General features: G+C 44.8%; 1 protein-coding gene across 2 annotated transcripts; it reads left to right on the forward strand.

Annotated features, from left to right (window-relative positions):
• Window positions 1–4,181: 4,181 nt before the first annotated feature.
• Window positions 4,182–22,566, forward strand: MTRF1L (mitochondrial translational release factor 1 like). Of its 2 annotated transcripts, XM_038742178.1 has the most exons (7): window positions 4,182–4,385; window positions 10,186–10,265; window positions 12,970–13,153; window positions 13,530–13,693; window positions 15,302–15,419; window positions 16,809–16,945; window positions 21,832–22,566. In XM_038742178.1, exons 2-7 carry the CDS (start codon window positions 10,230–10,232, stop codon window positions 22,030–22,032), a joined length of 840 nt encoding a protein of 279 aa, XP_038598106.1. In that variant the 5' UTR covers window positions 4,182–4,385; window positions 10,186–10,229; the 3' UTR covers window positions 22,033–22,566. The 2 variants fall into 2 exon arrangements, with proteins under 2 accessions (XP_038598106.1, XP_038598104.1); XM_038742176.1 differs by lacking the exon at window positions 4,182–4,385 and having other exon boundaries at window positions 10,185–10,265; window positions 12,995–13,153.
• The last annotated feature ends 3,099 nt before the right edge of the window (window positions 22,567–25,665 follow it).

Below are 25,665 nucleotides of genomic sequence, written 5' to 3' on the forward strand. Positions count from 1 at the left end.
ATCTTAACCTCACAAACTCTGTTCTCTCATTATTCCCCAACCCAGCTGGATCACATTTGCTTCTAGAAGACTCAGCTATGGACTAGGTGGGCATTGACAAATCTGTAAGATAATTCCTAGCCTCCAAAACAAGCACTTTAGCCTCAGTTATCCTATTAAAATAGCTGGAAAAGTGCTTTGTACCCTTCTTAACCTGAAATGTCTGAGGGATTTGATAGAAGGGTAAGACTAGTGATATGCTGTTAGGGTGCCATCAAATTAAATGTCTACTAGTGATTTGTTTAACACTTTATTTGAGCACATCACTGTTCACTAACAAAATATGGGTAGTGTCTACCTAGTGGCCATTTTTTATAAAGGTGTCAAAAATAGTGGTCTTTAAAAAAAAACTTTTTTTTTAATCCAAAGAATGAGCTATTGAAACGTATCAGCATGTTTGAGCAGATTTAAATCTGCATAGGAAGCATGCTTGTTTCTGGACATACATTTCACTGTGGTTTTCCTGAGACCATGACTGGAGAATTTTATATTTTTGGTCTGTGCTAGAAATAGAAAAATCAATCCATGGTATTTGAGTGCTTACTGTGTGCAGACCACTGCCCTAAACGTTTAAGCGCAGTAGAGTAAGGAAGGGCATGTTCCATGAAACCTCATAACCCCTATGAGAACACAATGGGGAAATTCCTTTCAGGCATTCCCTTATCAAAAGCCAAAGAGAGTTTTAAAAGGACAGAAATAATCACTTACAAAGTCACACTGTTAAATATGCCTAATTTCAAACTGCAAAAAGACTAGGTGTAAAGTCCTATTTACTAAGGGTTATAATGATGTAAAATATCCAAGGGCTTTAGTCGAAAACTGTAATGAAACTAAATGGGAATAAAAAGGTTGAATTCAAGGAAACCCTGACAATATCATATGCACTTTTAAATGTATTACTAGTTTGGGGGAATGTCCAAAAGGTCCTGGAATCTTTAGGATTAGGCTGTAGCAAGCAATGGAAAATAGTTGATTCATCAACATTATATAATAAATTACTTCTTAATACTCCAAATATGCTAGCTATTGAACAAGTCAAGCCCTATACTACCAGAGCAGTGATCTAGAGAATTCAGATCCAAAAACTGTTTATGCCTGAAAGATCTAAATCACTGAAGTAGTTTTTTTCTGCTAGAGAATCAAATCACTGCTGCACCTAACTAAGCATCAATTTGCCCCTAATCAGCGTGGTATCATACTCTCCCAAGTGCTTAGTACAGTGTTCAGCACATAGTAAATCCCCAGTAAATGCAATTGATTGATTAGAAAAATGGGATCAATGACTAATATCCTGTGAGTTCAGATTGATCATGAACTTTTATAAAGGTGTGTTCCGTTTCTTCCTTTGGTTATCAAAGCTGGGAAACCAACCTACTTTAATGCCCTTCCTATCACCTGATTGTCACAGATATGATGTTACCTGGTCATACAAGTACCTGATAAATTCTCTAGGAATGACAAAGCATCTGGGTCCTGTGTAATCCCAAAATGCATCCCTCCCTTATATTCTGACCATTGTATTTGACTATCTGCTATTCTTTGATGGGTTCCACTGAACCATAAGAAAACTTTCAGTGCATGAGTAAGATTTAATAGGCAGTGTTCTAAAACTATTTCATATGCCAGACTAACTGCAGGTATTGTGTTCATCACATTTTTTTCACCTCTAGTACCAGTAATTTGTTCTCGGTTTTTCTTTTCCAAAGCAGCGCCGTTCATTTCACTTACCATAAACTTTCTAAGAATATTTCAGTCTGTACTAGAATTTGAGCATGACAGTTATGTGTGCAATTCCACAAACAGCGTATGCCTTTGGATTTTCAAAGTGAATCAAAATATGATTGTTTTCATTTCTGACTTGTGGAAATTTATGATGGTTAAATCCGTAGAATGCATAAGCATTAGTTTTTTGGGTTTTCTTAAGAAACATTTTGAACTGAAAGAATTCATTGCTGTATCCTTGGAGAAGTTATCATTTGGTAACAAGTAAAAAGAATACACTTGTGTAACAAATTATATAAATTTCAAGTAAAAGGTACAATTCCGATTGAACTCTTTAAAATGGCTGTATTATATAGTTATTGCTTACAATTTTGCACCTTTTATATTATTAAAGTATATTCTTTAAACTGCTTCTGCTTTGAGACTTGAAGTGTTTTATCATTTTCAGATTGATCATGCAGAACCTGCATTCTAAACTATAATAAATTATTAAATGATACAAAATTATCAGAGGTCATAGGTTCAAATCCCAGCTCCTCCACTTGACAGCTGTGTGACTTTGGGCAAGTCACTTTACTTCTCTGAGCCTCAGTTCCCTCATCTGTAAAATGGGTATGAAGACTGGCAGCCCCACGTGGGATGACCTGATTACCTTGTATCTCCCCCAGCGCTTAGAACAGGGCCTGGCACATAGTAAGCACTTAACAAATACCATCATCATCATTATTATTAGCATCACATATGTGGACATATATAATGTCCACTCCTTCTAGACTGTGAGCCCGTTGTTGGGTAGGGACCGTCTCTATATGTTGCCGATTTGTACTTTCCAAGCGCTTAGTACAGTGCTCAGCACGCAGTAAGTGCTCAATAAATACGATTGAATGGATGAATGAACATATTCATTCAACTGTATTGAGCACTTACTGAGTGCAGAGCACTGTGCTAAGCGCTTGGGAAAGTATACTACAACAATGCACAGTGCCATTCCCTGCCCAAAACGAGTTAACAATCTAGAGAAGCAGCGTGGCTCTGGGGCAAGAGCACGGGTTCGGGAGTCAGAGGTCGTGGGTTCTAAAGCCGACTCCGGCACATGCCTGCTGTGTGACCTCGGTCAAGTCACTTAAATTCTCTGATCCTCAGTTCCTTTATCTGGAAAATGGGGATGAAGACTGTGTGCCTGACGTGGGACAACCTGATCACCTTGTATCGCCCCCCAGCGCTTAGAACAGTGTTTCGCCCATAGTAAGCGCTTAACAAATGCCATCATTTATTATTTCATTCATTCATTCAGTCGTATTTATTGAGCGCTTACTGTGTGCAGAGCACTGTACTAAGCGCTTGGGCGAAGCAGCGTGGCTCCGTGGAAAGAGCCCGGGCTTGGGAGTCAGAGGTCATGGGTTCAAATCCCGGGTCCGCCAGTTGTCAGCTGTGTGACTTTGGGCCTTCTCTGGGCCTCAGTTACCTCGTCTGTAAAATGGGGATTAAGATTGTGAGCACCTCGTGGGACAACCTGATCACCTTGTATTCCCCCAGCGTTTAGAACAGTGGTCGGCACATAGTAAGTTCTTAAGAAATACCATTATTATTACAAGTCAATCAATCAATCAATCGTATTTATTGATCCCAGACTGAGCCCCTTCCTTCCTCTCCCCCTCGTCCCCCTCTCCATCCCCCTCTCCATCCCCCCATCTTACCTCCTTCCCTTCCCCACAGCACCTGTATATATGTATATGTTTGTACATATTTATTACTCTATTTATTTTACTTGTACATATCTATTCTATTTATTTTATTTTGTTAGTACGTTTGGTTTTGTTCTCTGGCTCCCCCTTTTAGACTGTGAGCCCACTGTTGGGTAGGGACTGTCTCTGTATGTTGCCAATTTGTACTTCCCAAGCGCTTAGCACAGTGCTCTGCACATAGTAAGCGCTCAATAAATACGATTGATGCTGATGATGATGATTTATTGAGCGCTTACTGTGTGCAGAGCACTGTACTAAACCCTTGGGAAGTACAAGCTGGCAACATATAGAGACAGTCCCTACCCAACAGTGGGCTCGGCAACATATAGAGGCGGTCCCTACCCAACAAGGGGCTCACAGAACAAAATAAATTATTTATTTGTTTGCCGGCGCTCTCCGCGCTGTTCAGCCCTCCGCGGGGTTGACAGCTCCCGCCCCGGCCCGCAGACGCGTCGTCCGATGCTGCCCATCTGACCCCGCCCCTCTCCCCGGCCAAACCAGGCGGCAACAGTCTGGCACCGCCCAATCGGATGGCAGCCCCCGTGTTGCGGGAGCCAATCGGGAGGCGGCGCTGGTCTCGCGAGAGGGCCCGGCCGGGCGCGGCGGCTGGTCCTCGGCCCAGCGTTGGAGGGATGCGGCTCCAGGCCGTGTGGGCGGCCGGGCGGGCGGCCTGGAGGGCTGCCGGGTGGCGGCGGCCTTGCGCCCGCGCCTGGAGCAGCCGGGCCCCGCCACTGTGGGAGCTGCTGTCCGAAGGGGCCCTCCGGCGGCTGGAGGGGCCGTGCGGGCCGCGGGCCCCGGGGAGTCCCCTCCTACCGGACGCCCTGCGGCGGCTGCGGGACAAGGAGCGGGAGCTGCGGGACACCGAGAGCCTGCTGCACGGTGAGAGCCCCGCCCCTCCCCGAGCAGCCAGGCCTCTCTACTGAAGCGGCGCGGCTTGATCGTGCATTCGTTCAATCCTATTTATTGAGCGCTTTCCGCGGGCAGAGCACTGGGAAGTACAAGTCGGCCGCAGATAGATAGGGTCCCTCCCCAACAGCAGGCTCACAGGCTAGAAGGGGGAGACAGACAACAAAACTTGAGCGCTTACTATGTGCCAAGCACTGTTCTAAGCGCTAGGGGACGTACAAGGTCATCAGGTATTTATTACCCTATTTTATTTTACTTGTACCTATCTATTCTATTTATTTTATTTTGTTAGTATGTTTGGTTTTGTTCTCTGTCTCCCTCTTCTAGACTGAGAGCCCACTGTTGGGTAGGGACGGTCTCTATATGTTGCCAGCTTGTCCTTCCCAAGCGCTTAGTACAGTGCTCTGCACATAGTAAGCGCTCAATAAATACGATTGATGATGATGATGATTTATTTTATTTTACTTGTACATATCTATTCAATTTATTTATATTTTGTTAGTATGTTTGGTTTTGTTCTCTGTCTCCCCCTTCTAGACTGAGAGCCCACTGTTGGGTAGGGACTGTCTCTATATGTTGCCAGCTTGTACTTCCCAAGCGCTTAGTACAGTGCTCTGCACACAGTAAGCGCTCAATAAATCCTATTGATTGATTGATCAGGTTATCCCGGCCCACGCGGGGCGCTCTCACTTTTCATCCCTCAGCGCTTAGAACAGTACTTTGCACATAGTAAGTGCTTCATAAATGTCATCATCATCCCCATTTGACGGATGAAGGAACTGAGGCCCAGAGAAGGGAAGCGCCTCGTCCGAGTGATGCCGGCCAAAACACCGGAGTCGCGTGGGGGAGTAAAGAATTACTCAAAGGATCGCCTTCCCAAGCAAGCTGTTATTATCCCGTCCAATTTCCCTCCCAGGACTGCTCTGGACTTAGGTCCTTTTGGGTGTAACGCACGCAGCGGATTTCGCTCCTTAGGGGAGGCGAGAGCCCTGAGCACTCAGCGGGAGTTGCTTATAAGCTGTATCTGGGGCTGGTGGCATTTGCCAGTTGGCTCCCTCCTCCCTCGTGAGGCCAGCGTCACTTGTTGCCGGACAGAATGGTGGTAGTGATGGTCCGCCCGCCTCCTCTTCCTGGACCTTGCCAGCTCAGCGCCTTCATTGCCCTGTCTGCAATTCTTGTCCGCTCACCCGCATGCCGACCTCACGAGGTCACCCATTGGAAAAGCGGCGGAACCGGGATTAGACCCCACGTCCTCCGACTCCCAAGCCCGAGCCCTTGCCACTAGGCAACGCTGCTTCTCCAAGTGGCAAGAACGCGGGCCTGGGAGTCGGAGGTCGTGGGGTCTAATTCCTGCTCCGCTGCTCGTCTGTTGTGTCACTTTGGGCAAGCTGCTTAACTCCTCTAGCCTTCAGTTCCCTCACCTGTCAAATGGGGATTAAGACTGTGAGCCCCACCTCTCGACAGGGGCAATGTCCAACCTGATGACCTCGTATCAAACCATCCCAGGGACTGCCAGCGTGGCCTTGTGGCAAGCTCACGGGCTTGGGAGTCGGAGGATGTGGGTTCTAATCCCTGCTCCGCCATTTGTCTGCTGTGTGACCGTAGCCAAGCCGCTTAACGTCTCTGTGCCCTCAGCATCCTCATCTGGAAAATGGGGATGAAAACTGAGCCCCACGTGAGACAACCGGATTCCCTTGTATCTCCCCAGACACTTAGAACAGGGCTTGGCATAAAATAAGGGCTTAACGAATATGATAAGTAGGAACTGCCAGCGTTGCTTAGTGGCAAGAGCACAGGCTTGGGAATCTGAGAACGTGGGTTCTAATCCCTGCTCCGCCACTTGTCTGCTGCGTGACCTTAGGCAAGCCACTTAACTTCTCTGTGCCCTCAGTGACCTCATCTGGAAAATGGGGATGAAGACTGAGCCCCACGTGGGACAACTGATCACCTTGTATCCCCCTCCAGTGCTTTGAATGGTGCTTGGCACATAGTGAACGCTTAACAAATGCCATCATCATTATTATTATTATTGCTACTGTGTGCAGAGCACTGGACTAAGCACTTGGGAAGTACAGGGCGGCAACAGATAGAGACAGTCCCTACCCAACGACGGGCTCACAATCTAGAAGGGGGAGACAGACCTCAGAACACAACAAGGAGACAGGCATCAGTAGACAACGTGCCTCGAGCTGGTGACACTTACGGCCTAGTGATAAGAGCCTGGGCCGGGGATTTAGCGGACCTGGGTTCGAATCCCACCTCCGCCCCTTGTCTGCTAGGGGACCTTAACTTCTCTGTGCCTTGGTTCCCTCGTCTGTCAAATGGGGATGAAGACGGTGAGCCCCATGTGGGGCAACCTTATTACCTTCCATTCTGATTATGTTGCCAACTTGTACTTCCCAAGCACTTAGTACAGTGCTCTGCACACAGTAAGCGCTCAATAAATATGATTGATTGATTGATTATAGAAGCAGCGTAGCCTGGGAATCAGAAGGTCATTCATGATGATGATGGCATTTGTTAAGCGCTTTCTATATTCTAGGCACTGTACTAAGCGCTGGGGTAGATACAAGGTCATCAGGTTGTCCCACATGGGGCTCACAATCTTAATCCCCATTTTACAGATGAGGTCACTGAGGCACAGAGAAGTGAAGTGACTTACCCAAAGTCACACAGCTTCAATCATATTTATTGAGCACTTACTCTGTGCAGAGCACTGGGAAAGTACAGTTTGGCACCAAATATGTCATGGTCATCGGTCCTAATCCTGGCTCTGCCACTTGTCTGCCATCTGACCTTGGGCAAGTCATTTCACTTCTGTTGGGCGTCAGTTACTGCATCTGTAAAATGGGGATTAAGACTGTGAAACTGTGTCCAACCGATTTGCTTGTATCCACCCTAGCGCTTAGTGCCATTCCTGGCACACAGTAAGCGCTTAACAGATACCACTGTTGTTATCATTGTTATTACTAAGCGCTTGGGGAAGTATGCTATAACAATAAACAGACACATTCCCTGCCCACAAGGAGCTTACAGTCTAATGGGTGAGACAGTGATATAAATACATGATGGGTTGTGTACACATTCTTAGGTGCTCCTTTAGTCCCATCCATCGACCTTGAGGTTCTTTATTTTATTATTACTTTGTAATAGGATTTTATTTATTCTGTGGTGTTTCCAGTGGCAGTGTGTGGATCTGGAAGCTGGACAGTGAAAAAACAGGATAGAAAGAGCATCGATTCTTTTGAAATGTCGTATTGGAGAAGGCTCTTGCGGATACCATGGACTGCCCAAAAAGCAAATAAATGGATTTTGGAGCAAATTTAACCAAAATGGTCTTTGGAAGGCCATTGACTTGTCTTGGAGTAGGATATTGTGGGCACATCATCAGAAGGACTAATTCTCAGGAGAAGACACTAATCCTAGAAAAAGTCCAGGGGAAAACATGGAAGAGGCAGACCAGCAGCTAGATGGATAGAGACCGTAACACTCTGCACACAGTAAGCACTTCAATAAATACAATTGAATGAATAACAACGATAATGGAAGAACTGTTAGAAAGGTTGTAGATTATGGCAGAGGACAGGATCTTCTGGAGAAAGTATATCCTTGGATTCGCTATGAATCAGAAATGACTTGGCACTTAATAATAATAATAATAATGTGGTTCTGTGTCAATCCTTCAGTCATATTCATCATCATCAATCGTATTTATTGAGCGCTTACTATGTGCAGAGCACTCTGGTGCTTACTGTGTGCAGGGCACTATACCAAGCACTTGGAAGAGTAGAAACAACAATGGAAGACACGTTCCCCACCCACAGCAAGCCTCCAGTTTAGTGGGTGAGTCGGACTATAATATATATAAATGATGGATAGGTACACGTTCCCAGGAGCCCTTCTAGCCCTGTCCATCACCTGCGAGCTTCTTTATTTTATCACTATTACTTTATATTTAATAGGATTTTATTTAAACGCTTTCTATGTGCGCTGTGCACACAGTAAGCACTCAATAAATATGATTGAATGAATTTAAGCACTTACTATGTGCCAGACACTGTATTAATCCGTCAATCATAATTAATGGGAGCTTACGATGTGCAGGGCACTCTACCAAGTGCTTGGGAGAGTACAAACAGCATAACAAACATATTCCCTGCCCACAGTGAGCTTTTGGACATCCAGAGGAGTTGTCTTGAAGGCAGGAGGAAATGTGAGATTGCAATGAGGGTGAGAGATGGGGGATGGAGATGTAGATTTGGGAATCTTCTGCATAGAGGTGGTAGTTGAAGCCATGGAAGCAAATGAGTTCTCCAAGGGAGTGGGTGTAGGTGGAGATTAGAAGGGGACCCAGAACTGAACCTTGAGGGACCGCCACAGTTAGGGGTGAGAGACAGAGGAGAAGATTGAGAATGAGCAGCAAGAGAGGTAGGAAGAGACCGGCGAAGCCGAGGTTGGATAATTTATTCATTCATTCATTCAATCGTATTTATTGAGCACTTACTTTGTGCAGAGCACTGTACTAAGTGCTTGGGAAGTACAAGTTGGCAACATTTAGAGATGGTCCCTACCCAACAGTGGGCTCACAGTCTAGAACGGAGAGACAGAGAACAAAACATATTAACAGAATAAAATAAATAGAATAAATATGTACAAGTAAAATAAATAAATAAATACAGTAATAAATATGTACAAGCATATTTACATATATACAGGTGCTGTGGGGAAGGGAGGTAAGGCCGGGGGGGATGGAGAGGAGGAGAAGGGCGAGAGGAAGGAGGGGGCTCAGTCTGGGAATGCCTCCTGTATTGAATGTTTCCAGGAGACGGGGGTGGTCGGCAGTGTCGAAGACAGCTCAGAGGTCATGGGGGATTAGGATGAAGTAGAGGCCAATAAATTTGGCAAGAAGGAGCTCATATGTGATCTTTGAGAGGTCACTCTACAAAGCGCTGGGGTAGGTACAAGATAATCGGGATGGGCACAGACCATGTCCCACGTGGGGCTCACAGCTTTAGACCCCCATTTTACAGATGACGTTAACTGCAGCATAGAGAAGTGAAGTGACTCTTTCCAGATCACGCAGCGGACAAGTGGCAGAGTTGGGATTAGAACCCAGGTCCTCTGACTCCCAGGCCTGTACTCTTTCCCCTAGGCCATGCTGCTTCTCTTCCATCATGAAGCAAAATGGCACCTTAGTGCAATGAGTTGACTGCCCTCGGGCATCTCTTTTTAGCTCAAAAACTGTTCATAAATGTGCTCTACTTGCATGTTTTACATTTGAGGGCATGTAAGCACCTGCACACTTGTCATTCAAGCATCGTGGCTGGTGCAACGTCGATTATTTTGACAGTATCCACTTGTAATGGTCAGTTCAGTTGGATTAGCCATTCGGTTCTGCAGTCATTCAGTCAGTGGTATTCACTGAGTGCTTACTGTGTGCAGAGCACTGTACTAAGTGGTTGGAAAAGTACAATACAACAAGCTTACAATCTAGAGGGGCATTTCCCTGGGTCCAATGGAATAACCTTATTTAGCCTGAGCAAGTGAAGATCTCCTTGATTGATTGGTATAATTTGCAAAGGTAAGGCCCTGACCTGAGATCCAGTTGCCATTCTGTGTGTATGTCACAGTTACAAAACTGGAGAGAACTGTTTAAAGTTAGCTATTTTATTCCTTTTAAAAATGTCAAATGGTTATCCTTCGTTATGTGGGAATTAACTGACCATTTTTTCTACACTGCGTATGCATGGTTAACTTTCTCTCTTTTTTTTAGATGAGAACGAAGATTTAAGGAAACTTGCAGAAAGTGAAATAACTATGTGCCAGAAAGAGATAGCTGAATTGAGGCATCAGGTATTGCAATTTAAATCATAAATCAGACAATCAGTGTTATTTATTGAAAGTGTTTCCTTTGCTATTAATCATTTTTAAATGCCTTCTGTGCCCAGAACACTTTACTAAACTTTTGGGAGATTAGAATAGAATTAGACATGATCCGTATCCTAAAAGAGGTAACAAATGAGTAGGGATCCAGAAACAAAAATAATTTTAAATAGAGGGAAAATGTGAAATAGTGCATGAGTTAATGCGTAATGCTGTACACAAGCTGTATATACAGAGGTGCCTATGGGACATGGACATTTAGGTGGAGTGGAAGTGATGATGTTCAGTTATGTCATGTGCATATAAATTGGGTAGATTACAAGTTAATTGGGGAAAGTCTCCTTGAGGAGATAGACTGTCAAAGGAGCTTTGAAAGTGGGGAGAGCTGTGAGCTGTCTGACACGAAGTGGGAGGGAGTAAGTTAGAGGTTGGAGCGGGGAAAGCCCATAGTGAATAGGTGAGCACAAGAGGAACAAGAGTGTGAGCTCACTGAGAGTGATGTTGTCCAATATGATAGGAAAGTCAAGGGGAGGACGGGCTGTATGTGGGGAGTTTCATTGTGGACATGCTTTGTTTGAGGTGTTGGTGAGTCATCCAAGTAAAGCTGTTAGGAAGGCAGGAGGAAATGTGAGACTGCAGAGGAGGAGTGCAGTCAGGACTGGAGCGGGAGATTTGGGAATCATGCATAGAGGTGGTAATTGAAGCTGTGGGAGCAAATGAGTTTTCCAAAGGCGTGGGTGTAGGTGAAGAATAGAGGGACCCAGAACAGAGCTTTGAAGGGCTCCCACAGTTTGGGTGTGGGAGGCAGAGGAGGAGCCTGTGAAAGAGTGTCCAGAGAGATAGGAGAAGAACCAGGAGAGGACAGTGTAAGTGAAGCCAAGTTTAGATAATGTTTCCCAGAGAAGGGCCTGGTCTACAGGGTCAAAGGCTGCCAGGTGTTGAGGAGGAGGTGTTCAGAGTAGATAGAGTCCATTAGATTTGGCAAGAAGAGGTCAGTATTATTTCAATTTAGAAGGTCGCTTTTTAATGGTTGAATCTGTGGCCACATAGTTGAACATCATTTCAATGGCCTCAGGCTTCCCTTGGAGGAATTACAGTGGCTTCCCAGTCTAGCAGCCTCTCCCCAGCTGCCATGATCCACCATTTTTCAGTGGCTAGGAACTAGGGTTGGGTATTGTTTGCTGGGATGTCCTTCCCATTACTGGGATGTCCTTCCCATTACACCTGCAAGCCACTGTACTCTGAAGAGTGAGTCAAAATCTGGAGGAACGAAACTAGGATAATCTCAATGTGGTGGCGTGTAGTTTGGGAATTTTACCCTAAATCAATGAGAAATAGTCTGAAAGTTGAAGAGGGTGATTTGAGGAGATAGACTGTCAAGGGAGCTTTGAATATGGGAGAGCTGGGAGTTGTCTGATATGAAGCGGAAGGGAGTAAGTTAGAGGTTGGTGCAAATGTAGATATTGATTGGTCCAAGGTGCAAAACTGTAAAATTTATTCAGTAACTGGTGATAAATGAGTAATGGCTGGTCCATCACTTCCTAATGGCCACATAATTACCACTACTCTTTGTAGAAAATATAATAGGATCAACTTGGTAGGGGACCAAATTATTGGACATCTTGAAATATGCATCTGGTCCAGCCAGATAACACCAGTCCCAGCCCATATCCGGGAATCAGAGGACCTGGGTTTTAATCCCGGTTCCGCCACTTGTCTGCTCTGTGACCTTGGGTAAGTCACTTCACTTCTCTGTGCTTCGGTTCCCTCATCTACAAAATGGGGATTAAGACTGTGAGCCCCACATGGGACAGGAACTGTGTCAACCCAACTGTCTTGTATCCACTCCAGTGCTTAGTACAGTGCCTGGCACATAGTAAGTGCTAAATACCTATATTATTAATTATGATCATAATTATTATTAGTGGTCATAGAATTACTAGCAATAGTGTTTATTACACACCTGCTCTGTGCAAAGCACTGGGCTGAGCATGAGGAGAATTCCCAAATGAAAATTAGACACATCCCTGGTCCCCAGGGGGCACAAAACAAAAAAAAGTAGTGACAATAATAATTGTGCTGCATTATGCATTTACTTTGGGTGAAGCACTGTTCTAAGCACTGGGGTAGCTACAAGATAATCAGGCCTGAAAAAGTCCGTGTCCCACTTGGAGCTTCACCGTCTAAGTAGGAGGGGAACAGTCATTGAATCCCCATTGTGCAGATGAGGGAACTAAGGCACAGTGAAGTTAAGTGACTTGCCCAAGGTCACAAAGCAGACAAGTGGTGGAGTCACACAGCAGGTATGTGGCAGAACCAGGATTAGAACCCAGGACCTCTGTCTCCCAGGCCCGGGCTCTTTCTGCTAGGCCAGGCTTCTCCCCAATAGGATATCATGGCTCGAGGAGGAGAGTTTCCAGCTTTTCACTGCTCAGAAGCCGCAGCCAGATGGCTGAGTTTCCCGCCGTTATATTGTAGAGGCGAACATTTATGGCTTGGGCCTGGCTTCCTTGTCCTGAACAGGTTAGGAATGAGGCCCTGGGATGATGGAGAAAGGTGGGTGGCGAGGACGCCCCAAGATGTAGCTCACAGGACCAGGGTGGGGTCGGGAGGCTGGGTCCACATGCGTCCAGTGCTTTTACTTATCAGATGGGTGATGTTTTTGTGTTTACAGATAATCTTTCTTTTGATTCCTTCAGAAGAAGCGGATGAAAACGATCTGATCCTGGAGTTGACGGCCGGAATCGGAGGTCAAGAAGCCATGCTGTTCACTGCCGAGATGTTTGATATGTATGAGCAATACGCAGCCTATAAAAAGTGGCATTTTGAAACACTGGAATACTTTCCCAGTGAAATAGGTTAGTGATGCTGTAGCCGTGTTTAGATCTGAAATTGGATGATGGAGACCTGCCCAAAACTTAGATCAGATCAGTGATCTTTCATTGGGGAAGTGGGCAAGCCCCTACCTGTGTGTGTTTTTGCAGTGTGAAGCAGCCTCGTTTTCACACTAAGAATACCGGGGAGATTTGCCACTAAATTTTTTTGGTCAAAACTGTCACGGCTCAACCGAAAACCATTTCTGGTTAGGGAAAATACCTTCTCCCCTCCCCCGGTGATGCTTCCGCAGGCAGAGCTGGAGCCGTTTGGGCTGCACATTGTGTTCCACTTACCTTGTGTGTCACACTGGAAGAGGGTGGCACTAAGAATCTGAAGAGTTTCTTCTGGGTCTTCAAGGTGGCCTTCGCCATGCAACTGCCAGCATTGGAGGTCATGAAGCGTACAAGCACCTGAAGTTTGAAGGCGGTGTGCATCGCGTGCAGCGAGTGCCCAAGACCGAAAGGCAAGGCCGTATGCATACAAGCACAATGACTGTCGCTGTATTACCCCAGCCCACTGAGGTAAGGGGAAATATTTCCTCTTTCATTTGACCTGCTTTTTTTTTTTTTTTTGTAATAGTTTGATTGCTGTATGGTTTCCTCTGGCAGGAAAATGAGTTTTTTTCAAGTAATAGTTATCTAAAACAGTTGGGGTTGATGGAAGGCAAAATCTACAATTGAGGAACACTCTAGTTAAGTCTGTACATGCAGCTAGCCAAGAGATAGCCTAGTTTGAATAATTAGAGTAATTGCTTCGACTCTTGACTTTGTCTCTGGACAAACCAACCATATAGAGAAATACTGTCGTGGACTAAAATATTTTTAAAGAAAGGTTACTTGTGAAGGAAAAGAATTGCTGATTTTAATTGAAATACCAAATATTGACTAAAATGGGAGAAGAGAGGAATCTAGTGTCTGTTCTTTGTTTTTGTATTTAATGTTACCTAAATCTTTTTTTATCAACACTGCAAGTAAGTAGCAAAATGGACTATTTTTGAATTGCATTTCCTTGGTTCCCTTCTTACCCTCTCACCCTCCACCCTTCTCACCTTCTGTAGGGAGAAGTCTAGTGGATGGAATCATCCACAAATAGGAAAATTAATCCCCGAAAATGTCACCTTGATCAGAGCAAATTCTGCCAGTTTCCTAAGCAAGAAGTTCTAGAACCTGTGAATTAATAATGAATGTATAGGAACTGTCACTTTTGTTTCACCTCTCATTTTAGGCTCTACAGATAACTTTTCTTTTAGTTAGCTTTGTCAAGTTCAGAGTCAATCCTCACTGATTTTATATGGCTGCTAAATTTTGAGGACTAGAAAGTGTTTTGACAATTTATAATGGATTTCCACTGAAGTTAAAAGTGTCTGTACATACTTATAAGCCTTCTTACTCCTACGACATAGGTATATGTCAAACATTTGGCAGATAACTTATTTAGCACCAGAGAGGAGATAAATGAGATGTCACTTGCCTGCGTTTTTGCCATGAACACCAAGATTTACTATTATTTTCTTCAGCAAGACATTTCCATATACCCAACAAAGAATACTTCATGATAAGAAAATAACAATTTTAGGATGAACCCAGAATAAAGTAGAAAATACCTTAGTCATGAAATTAGATTTAATCTTTCCTTAACATATATGTTAGTGTTGGCCAAGTAGCTGCTTCGATGAAGGCAAATAAAGGGGGTAGTCTTTATCTTCATTATCGCCACAAAGAGAATAAAGAGCCTGCAGTGTGCCGATCCAGGTGCTGGAGGAAGGAGGGGGCAGGCTTGCTGGAGAAAGACAAGAATGCTGTGCTTGCTTTAGTGGATTGGGAGTTTTAGCTACAAAGTTTCCTTGCCAGTTGGGCATTGGGAAAAGTCTGGTTTTATCCTTTAAGTGCTGGGACATAAATCTGGGTTTTGTTTAAGAATGTGACTCTTTCGTGCAGCCTGAGTTTAAATATGCATATATCTCTGTTGGATTTGGAAATTACTGCACTGAAGAGTTCATTTGAAACCTGGATGGAATATTGATCAAACTTATTTACTAAGGAGCCCACACCAAGAATCTGAAGTGTATATATGTGTATACATACACATTCACCCTCACAGGAAATGTCTTTTGCCTTCTCTTTGTACAGATTAACTTGGTTATACATCCTAAAGATTTACGGATTGAGACCAAGAGGGCTAGTGGAGCTGGGGGTCAGCATGTGAATACCACTGACAGTGCTGTCCGGATAGTTCACGTTCCAACAGGTACATTTTTGCTTTCCTTCTCCAGAATGCCCCCACCCCCGGCCCCGAAATAACATGCAGAAACATCAACGATTGTGGGAATTTTGTATTTCTTCATATGGCCATACCACCCTGACTGCACCCGATCTCGTCTGAACATGGAAGCTAAGCAGGAACAGGCTTGGCTAGTAATTGAATGAGAGACCAAGGCCTTCCAGCTGCTGTAGGCCCAGCATGTGCCCAGCATGTCTAGGGGAAAGACCACAGGTCTGGGTGTCAAGGATCTGGTTCTGACCCCATCCCTGCCACTTGCCTACTGTGTGGTCTTGGGCAAGGCACCCTGACCCTTCTCTGCCTCAGATTTAAATCTCTTTTCTCCATCCCCTGCCTACAGAATTGTTGGGAAGGTGTTGCTCCTGACACCGAATGTTTGGGGCTGGAGAAGATTAAGAGAGTTTGGTGCCAAGCCCTAGCAACCTGGAGCTCGTTGTAGAGGTGGGGAAAAGCCAGAAGGCGACTCCATCCGTTGTATCTGAGTGCTTACTGTGTGCAGAGTGCTGTACTAAGCGCTTGGGAGAGTATAATGTAACAGAGTTGGTAGACGTATTCCCTCCCTACAGCCAGCTCACAGTCTAGAAGGGAAAGCAGTTTTCCTGTGAGTCATTCTTCACATTATGATGATGATGATGGTATTTGTTAAGCGCTTATTATGTGCCAAGCAGAAAGTGAAGTGACTTGCCCAAGGTCACATAGCAGACAAGTGGCGGAGCCGGAGTTAGAACCCACCACCTCTGACTCCCAGGCCCGGGATCTTTCAACTAAGCCACACTGCTTCTCTGTGTTCTTAGCGGAATAGTATTTCTTAAGTCCTTACTGTGGCATGGTATTTAAGCACTTACTGTGTGCCAGGCACTGTACTAAGCACTGGGGTGGATATAAGCAAATTGGGTGCAGAGCCCTGTACTGAGTGCTGGGAAAGACTACACGGGTGGAAATCAGACCTTGGCTCTCCAGAGGCCCAAAATCTAAGACTATATGGTGAGGGGAGGGAATTGGGGACCAATACATGAGGACCCAGAAGACCGGGTCTAGGATAAAAAAATTTAAAAAGCAGCAGGACCCATACAGCAGTCCACACTGCAGCCCCAGGGGCTGCTACAGCAACCTCCACAGCCTTTCTAAGGCTTTGGGTTTTGTAGAGATGGTGCCGTGTAGCTGCTTCTGTCCCTCCCACCAGCGTGGTAGGTGGGGATGGAGACTCTGGTGGCTGGGAAGAGAGGAGCAGCATTTGTTGGTAACCCTGGTGTGCGTAGGATAGTGCTTAATTCACTGTAGTGCAAAGGCAGTAAACAAATACCAGTTACACAAAACTTAATAGTAAAACTGTTTAATTCTTGTAATACCATTCAGGCATTGCTTCTGAATGCCAGCAAGAGAGATCTCAACTGAAAAACCGGGAGATGGCTATGAAAAAGCTACGTGCAAAGCTATACAGTATTCAACTAGAAGAAGAGACCAGCAAAAGATACAGTGCTAGAAAAATTCAGGTAAAGTTTATTGATGTAAAATGGATGGAAGCCGGTGATAGTTCTGCCAGAATGCGTGTTTTTAGCTAGAACGTGACCATGGAATCGGGAGATTTTTCCGGCAGTGCGTGTCAGGCTGGAAAGAACATATGGTATGGTGTTGAAAGAATGGTGTTGCACACGTGTTTAGCATTGTACATGAGGTGAGAACTAAAATGAGAGTTTTCTTTAACACCGGGTTGTTCGGGAACACAGCCCCCACAGACTGGTTGTTCATTGACTTTTCTAGGTGATTATCACCAGTGAGATAATTTACCAACATAAAAGGATGAAAAGTTACAACTGGCAGGTATTGGTACCTTTTGTGGAGAGGCAGTATCAGTCAATCAGTGGTATTTATTTATGTAGTTTTTATGGTATTTAAGTGCTTAATGTGTGTCAGGGAACTGTACTAAGGGCTGTGGTGGATAGAAGCTAATCAGGTTGGACACAGTCACTGGCCCACATGGGGCTCACAGTCTCAGTAGAAGGGAGAATAGAAGTGAGGCACAGAGAAGTTAAGTGACTTGCCCAAGGTCATACAGCAGACATGTGCGGAGCTGGGATTAGAGCCAGGTCCCAATACGTACGTACTTACTTACTCCCAGAGTGCTTCATTGGGCAGAGCGCCGTAGTAAGTGCTTGGGAACATACAATACAACAGAAGTAGTAGACGTGTTCACTCCCAAAGTGAACTTACAGTGTATTCCATGTTTGGGTTTTGGTTTAATAAACAATACTCAACTTCCACTTGAGGTTATTTCTTTCCACACAGAGAAGGATAAGCAATGACATGCGGCCATTACCCAGCTCATTTTCAGTAGAATACTGAACACCCCTTAGCCTTATGATCGCCTTTAAACTACAGCATTTCCAATTCATTGTAAATAGGCAAGGAAGGCTTTGAGAGGCTATGTTTCTGGATAACAAAAAGAACATTGCTAGTCCCCGGTAAATGGGGTAGAGTATTAGACTACTAAACTGGGTATAGAGGACTGTATTTCCTGAATTCTTAAAATTGGGGTATTGTAGGCATCGTCTTTCTGGTATTTTAATCCAGTGTTTTTTGTGAGAGGACAAAAACAAGTTCTGTTATGTGTAACTGCTGCAGATTTTTTGGAGCAGCATGGCCTAGTGGCAAGAGCACAGGCTTAGGAGTCAGAGGTTGTGGATTCAAATCCCAGCTCTACCACTTGTCTGCTGTGTGACCTTGGGCAAGTCATTTAATATCTCTGTGCCTCAGTTACCTCATCTGTAAAATGGGGATTGAGACTGTGAGCCCCACGTGGGTCAATCTGATTACCTTGTAATAACCCCAGCGCTTAGAACAGTACTTGGCACACAGTAAGCACTTAACAGATACCATAATTATCATGATTATTATTATATTTATTTTGAATTAAGTTGCTATATTAAACTCAATTTAGACATAATGTCAAGTCTGATATAGTCAATTCTCCAGAAAAGCAGGACGAACTCCATGTTCAGGACAACTTGTCATCTAGTCACATCTCGACTTAAACCCGGATGTGCCCGAAACAATTTCATTTAATACTACCTTGTGTTGTGGGAAGAGTGCTTTCCAGTTCCCTAACAGAAGCTGTCAGAACACTTAATGAAAATGTGTGCTAAAAAATCTGATGCATCATTTACATGAACCTGCCCTAAGCTCTCAATTCCACCACAGTGTATTGTTTTGTCTAGGGTGCTGTTAAGGAATTAGGGAATGTTCTACCGATAACGCTAGCCCATGTAGCCACAGTGTGGTGTAGCTTCAGAAAAGGCAGATGTGGTTAGCCTCAGACATGGAGTTCTAGAGCTATGGTGTCAGTTTTTCTTAACGTGCAGCAGTTTGAAGAATACAACCCCCCACGTTGTATCATGGCCTAGTGAATAGAACACAGACCTGGGAGTCAGAAGGACCTGGGTTCGAATACTGACTCCGCCACTCGTCTGCTGTGTGATCTCGGGCAATCACTTCACTTCTCCGTAAAAGAGGATTAAGACTGTGAGCCCCATGTGGGACATGGACTGTGTCCAACCTCATTAACTTGTATCTGTCCCAGCACTTAGCTCAGTACCTGGAATATAGTAAGTGCTTTAACAAATACTGTAAAAATGATAGGAGAACTGGATATTATCTCCATTTTCTTTTTAAGGTATACTATCCCTAAATTCATCGTCTCCCCATGGCTTCAAGGCACCCTCTAATTCTTTGAAGGACCATCTCTATGGGTTGCTGACTTGTACTTCCCAAGCGCTTAGTACAGTGCTCTGCACACAGTAAGAGCTTAATAAATATGATTGAATGAAATGAATGAATGAAATCTGAGTTAAACGATAAGATCTAAGCAACTAATAGAGCCAGTTGGAATGTTAGTTCTCTGTGGGCAGTCATGCCAATTTATGTACTATAAATTCACTTTAGAGAAGATGGAGAAGGGGAGACTTGTTTCTTCAGTCTGAAGATTTATGAAAAATATTAAAGACTAATCAATCAATCAATCAATCAATCGTATTTATTGAGCGCTTACTATGTGCAGAGCACTGTACTAAGCGCTTGGGAAGTACAAATTGGCATCACATAGAGACAGTCCCTACCCAACAGTGGGCTCACAGTCTAAAAGGGGGAGACAGAGAACAGAACCAAACATACCAACAAAATAAAATAAGTAGGATAGAAATGTACAAGTAAAATAAATAAATAAATAAATAAATAGAGTAATAAATATGTACAACCATATATACATATATACAGGTGCTGTGGGGAAGGGAAGGGAAGGGAAGGGAAGGGAAGGGAAGGGAAGGAGGTAAGACGGGGGGATGGAGAGGGGGACGAGGGGAGAGGAAAGAAGGGGCTCAGTCTGGGAAGGCCTCCTGGAGGAGGTGAGCTCTCAGCAGGGCCTTGAAGGGAGGAAGAGAGCTAGCTTGGCGGATGGGCAGAGGGAGGGCATTCCAGGCCCGGGGGATGACGTGGGCCGGGGGTCGATGGCGGGACAGGCGAGAGCGAGGTACAGTGAGGAGATTAGTGGTGGAGGAGCGGAGGGTGCAGGCTGGGCAGTAGAAGGAGAGAAGGGAGGTGAGGTAGGAGGGGGCGAGGTGATGGACAGCCTTGAAGCCCAGGGTGAGGAGTTTCTGCTTGATGCGCAGATTGATCGGTAGCCATTGGAGGTTTTTCAACCAGATGCCTGTTCAAAGCATCTTTGAACAGGCAGGGACCCCATGTTAGGAAATCGCATGTTATCACAGGTGCATATTGATCCAGGACTGCACAGTGCCATCCCTCCCCAAATCACATTGTCACTGGTCTGTTGTGTGACCTGGAACAAGTCACTTGACTGCACTTTTCTGTGCCTGTTACCTCACCTGTCAGTGGGGATTGAGACTGTGGGCCCCACGTGGGTCAGGGACCATGTCCAACTAGATTTGCCTATATCCTCCCCAGCGCTTAGTACAGTGCCTGGTACATGGTAAGTGCCTAACAAATGCCATTGTAATTATTATTCTGTATTTGTTAAGCCCTTACTATGTGCAAAGCACTGTTCTAAGCACGGGGTGGTGGGGGGGGTGTTACAAGGTGATTAGGTTGTCCCACGTGGGGCTCACAGTCTTAATCCCCATTTTACAGATGAGGGAACTGAGGCACAGAGAAGTTAAGTAACTTGCCCAAAGTCACATAGCTGACAAGTGGCGGAGCTGGGATTAGGACCCATGACCGCTGACTCCCAAGCCCGCGCTCTTTTCACTGAGCTACGCTGCTTCCCCAGATAAACTCATGGTTTAAGAATGTTCATTCCAGTTCAAAACATGTAGCGAAGCCATGGTACAGAAGAAATGACTGTGCACTGGAACAACATGGTTTCTGTTTTTCTGCATTTTTTCTGAAATCTTCAAAGTATTTAAACACATTTTTAGGGTAATAATAATAATGATGGCATTTATTAAGCACTTACTATGTGCAAAGCACTGTTCTAAGCGCTGGGGAGGTTACAAGGTGATCAGGTTGTCCCACTGGGGGCTCACAGTCTTAATCCCCATTTTACAGATGAGGTAACTGAGGTACAGAGAAGTGAAGTGACTTGCCCAAAGTCACACAGGTGACAACTGGCGGAGGTGGGATTTGAACCCAAAGCCTGTGCTCTTTCCACTGAGCCATGCTGTACTTCAGTTCTGCTGGACTGGCATTGTTCTAGAACTTTATTGACAGAAATCCTCTTGTCTGAAAAGCATACGCATCTGGCTGAGGCTCTACAGGATGAGGTGTATCTGTGTAAAGGATTTATTTGCAGATTGGAATCTGCACAGGACCCCATTTTCAGTACCTTCGGAACATCAGCCCCATGCTAATCGATCCCACCTCAGAAGCCGCCCTGGGTACCTGGCTGTCCACACTTCTGCCTGACTTGCCAGATGCCAAGCCCTGTCCCTCACAAAACACAGTACCCAGCATTCCAGCCTGCAGCGGTCAGTATGGCCAACTCCTAGGCTGCCCTGGAAGCTCACAGGTCAGATTCCTAGCCAGAAAATGTATGCCTGCCCGGATCCATATGGTGTTTAGCTAGGCCTGGTATATCCCAACCAGTTTGACCGGTTCTCCTTAGTCCAGACTGAAAATGAGACTGACAGAGGGGGCACTAATAAATTCATGAATTGGAAGGGTTTTTTTTGTTTGGGTTTTTGCACTATTTCATTTCTCCCCTCTGGCCATTGCTTCTATTTCGGAGGCCAAGCTCTGTTTTAGTATGTGTTAACTGTGTTAAAGTATGCTCAGTGGTGACAGATAAAACTAGTTAGGCTAAAGTGTTAGTTGTGGTCTGTCCAAGTTCATCTGTTTAATTGTGAACAATGGATTCCCATTTGTTTCATAGATTGGAACCAAAGGAAGATCAGAGAAGATCAGAACCTACAACTTTTCACAGGATAGAGTTACTGACCACAGAATAAATAAATCATTCCATGACATTGAAGGTTTCATGCTGGGAGAGCGACTATTAGATGAACTAATATGGTCACTAAAAGAATATTCAGATTATGAAGCTTTAGCAGAAGTGATTTCGGAGAAGACATAACTCTGATGTATATTACATGAAACCATTACAGCTGGGATTCTGACATTATTTCTGAATGCACACAAGCCTTGTACTCATGAAGATCCATAAAATGCCATTTTAAGCCGTACCTGTGTTCATGATCATTCTGACAAGCTCAGTGACCTTCAGTTGATACAGTTGCAGTGGTAGAGTAAAAGTACTCAATGGATAGTAAACTTGGTTTCCTTGTTTTGACTACCTTGTCCAGTAATATTTTCTTTTCCCTTCTAAAGTATAGGCTCGTTATTTTGTAGCGAATGCTGTACAAGTTGTTCCTTGAGTCTAAATTGGAGCAAGGCTTTCCAATCAGAAAGCTTGGGAATAAGAAGGGCAGCCTAAGGGCAGTTGTGAATCTTAGCATTTAACAAGTGAGTGCTTGGGTGAGTACAGTCGTTAGCAGACAAGACTGCTGCTCTCAAGGAGCTGACAATTCAGTTGGGGAGACAGATGACCTAAAAAATAGCTAGGAGGTACCATTAACATATTCAGACATATTAAAGTGGTTTTTCAGTGCCACCTTTGCATTATTTCGCCAGACCAGGTACCCACTGGGATTGCATTTGTTGTTATTTTTGTAGTGATCTGTTAAATTTCAGCAGGAAAGGTTATCCTTTGACAGCAGACTTTCTCAGTGCCCCACTCCTGCTAATCTCCATGTTTATTAAGACATGGAGCTGACTGCTTGTTTTGAACAAGAACCCACATTTTCTGTCATCTCTGTAGCCTTCTGTGGATGCCCTGTGGAAAAAGATTTTGCCAGGTATCCCGAGAGATGCCCGGGTCGCCGCACAGCCCATATGGTCTGAGCCTCATGGTGGGGAAACACCTGTCTTAAATGTGAGCATTAAGAGAGCTGGGAGGATGACTGGGAGTTAGTGTACTTAAAATAGAAGTGAAACTAGAGACTTAAAAAAGCCTGCAGCTACACCTTATTCTTCCCCCACTCCTTGCAGGTCTGTGGGTTTTGAGTTTTCAGGCTAAAGCCCAGGTGCTTCTACCATCGGCTGATGACAGAGACCGATGAAGTGGAATGTGAGCTGAAAACTCTGTTTCCTGAACTGGGACCCTTCCTCCAAAGGCCAGTCTATCCTCTGAGCCACTTGGAGCTCTGTGTATCACTTGTGTGTTAGCTTCTAAAGTGGTCTGGGGGTGAGGGGGGACTGTCTTTTTTCAGAGAAGCTCCAGAGAAGCAGCGTGGCCTGGTGGATAGAGCATGGGAGTTAGAAGGTCCTGGGTTCTAACCCCAGCTTTGCCACACATCTGCTTTGTGACCTGGGGCAAGTCACTTCACTTCTCTGTGCCTGTTACCTCATCTGTAAAATGGGGATTGAGACTGTGAGCCCCATATGGGACAGGGACTGTGTCCAACCCGATCTGCTCGTATTCACCCCAGCACTTAGTACTCATACAGTGCCTGGCACATACTAAGTGCTTAACACCTACCATGTTTATTTTTCTTCCATTCAGTGGGGCTGACCAGTTACCTAATTCTCCCTGCCAGATCTTGAAACCCAGGGCTCATTTCCCCCCTCAATCACTCTGAATCTAACTTTTTTGCCTTTTGAACAGAGTGGTTCATTCCACCTTTTAGGGGTACCAGTTAATAATCACGATCCTGTGGGGAGAGCACACACACTTTGAAGAATTCCTGGGTCCCTTTTCTCCCCCCAGGAATTCCTGAACCCTACCCAGCTTGGAAAGACTTCTCTTCCCATCAGATCTAGGCAGTCAGATTTAGAATCAGAGGAAGGGGCTGATACTTTGAACTCATTCTAACTCCAAATTCAAGGTCCAAAGCTATCTAAGTCCCATTTCTGGCTTTAGGTCAGATTTAGGGACATTGGATCAGAGAGGGATCCAGGGAGCCTCTTTTCCCCCAAATGTTCTAAATTCTAACCGAGACAGTTCTGCCTTGATATTGGTGATAGAAGGAATATTTGGATTCTAGTTCTGTCTCAAAATAAATTCAGCTTTCTATGCAGATGTATTGGTATGCACTTATCTAATTTGTGATTAAAAAAAGAAAAAAATTTGTGAAGAGGTGTAAAACTACTTGGACAGATTGGCAATAGGGTATAAATGTTGGTGAGTGTACCCTAGCATCCTGAACAAGATATGCTCTTCTAAAGACGTTTTTTTTTTTTGGCTTGTCACTGAATGTGGAGAAGAAATTAGGAGTCACTGTCCCTTTGTCCTTTCCCCCAGGCAACCCCTCATCACTTAGGTACATATCTGTAATTTATTTGTATTGATGTCTGTCTCCCTCACCTCCAGACTGTAACTCCCTTGTGGACAGGGAAAGTGTCTGTTTATTGTTGTACTCTCCCGAGCACTTAGCAAAGAGCTCTGCACACAGTAAGCACTCAATAAATACAATTGAATATGAATATAGGCCTCTCACCCGATTACCTGACAAATTCTTACTGATCCATAGTAATAATTTCTGGATCAGCCCCTTCCTCTACACTCTTTCAACAGCTGCCACCCTGGTCAAAGGACTGTTCAGATGATGGTTAGACTACTGAATTAATCTCCTCACTGGTCTCCTGATTGCAGAGTTAACTTGGACACACCTCTCCAATCCTCCCAGACCCATCTCGAGCTAAAACTCCTTCCTCTTAGCTTCAAGGCTCTCCACCACTTTTGCCTGTCATAGAGACTCTTCTCACCCACTCCTCCCCAGCCTGCCCCACTGTCACCTCTCCAACTTCCAACCCTTCACACATCCTGTTCCTCCAGGTTGGTACTCCAGCACTTAGAACAGTGCTTGGCACACAGTAAGCGCTTAACACATACCATCATTATTATTATTACTCATTCAATCGTATTTATTGAGAGCTTACTGTGTGCAGAGCACTGTACTAAGTGCTTGGGAAGTACAAGTTGGCAACATACAGGGACGGTCCCTACCCAACAGCGGGCTCACAGTCTAGAAGGGGGACAACAAAACAAAACATATTAACAAAATAAAATAGAATAAATATGTACAAATAAATAAATAGAGTATACAAACATATACATATATACAAGTGCTGTGGGGAGGGGAAGGAGGTAATGCGGGGGGGGGGGGGCGGATGGGGAGGGAGAGGAGGGGGAGAGGAAGGAGGGGGCTCAGTCTGGGAGTCTTACTCCCCCATCACACCGAATCTACCAGCCAATTGTTAAAGCTATCCAAAGAAACCTACCTCTTCCAGGAAGCCTTCCCCAATTAACTGATAATGCCTGAGTCAGATCGGCCAATATTAACCCTCAGCACTCGTGAACATATATAGTTCTATTTTACATATTTACCTGAACATTCGGCTTTTGTTCAGCTGTTTTGTGGCCTTGTGGAAAGTGGGCAAGACTGGGAGTCGGGAGACCTAGGTTCTAATCCTTGCTCTGTCAGTCGTGTGCTGTGTGACTTTGGGCAAGTCACTGAATTTATCTATGCCTCAGTTTCATTGTATTTGTAAAATGGGGTTTAAATACCTGTTCTCCTTCCCCTTTACCCTGTGAGATTGTGTCTGGTCTGATTCGAGCCCTCGTGGCCTGGGAGTCAGGTCCTGGACCCATCTTCTCCATTTCTCCGTGCCTCAGTTTCCTCCTTTGAAAAATCCCTTTTCCCCCTCC

The sequence above is a fragment of the Tachyglossus aculeatus genome, chromosome 2 (assembly GCF_015852505.1).
Source record: "Tachyglossus aculeatus isolate mTacAcu1 chromosome 2, mTacAcu1.pri, whole genome shotgun sequence".
NCBI classification, from domain to species: Eukaryota; Metazoa; Chordata; class Mammalia; order Monotremata; family Tachyglossidae; genus Tachyglossus; species Tachyglossus aculeatus.

Bases quoted from the DNA above. Each gene is read 5' to 3' on its own strand.
- MTRF1L (XM_038742178.1), top strand. From the start codon at position 10,230: ATGTGCCAGAAAGAGATAGCTGAATTGAGGCATCAG. The intron at 15,420-16,808 runs GTACATTTTTGC...AATACCATTCAG, and splicing joins GATAGTTCACGTTCCAACAG to GCATTGCTTCTGAATGCCAG. The intron at 16,946-21,831 runs GTAAAGTTTATT...TTTGTTTCATAG, and splicing joins ACAGTGCTAGAAAAATTCAG to ATTGGAACCAAAGGAAGATC.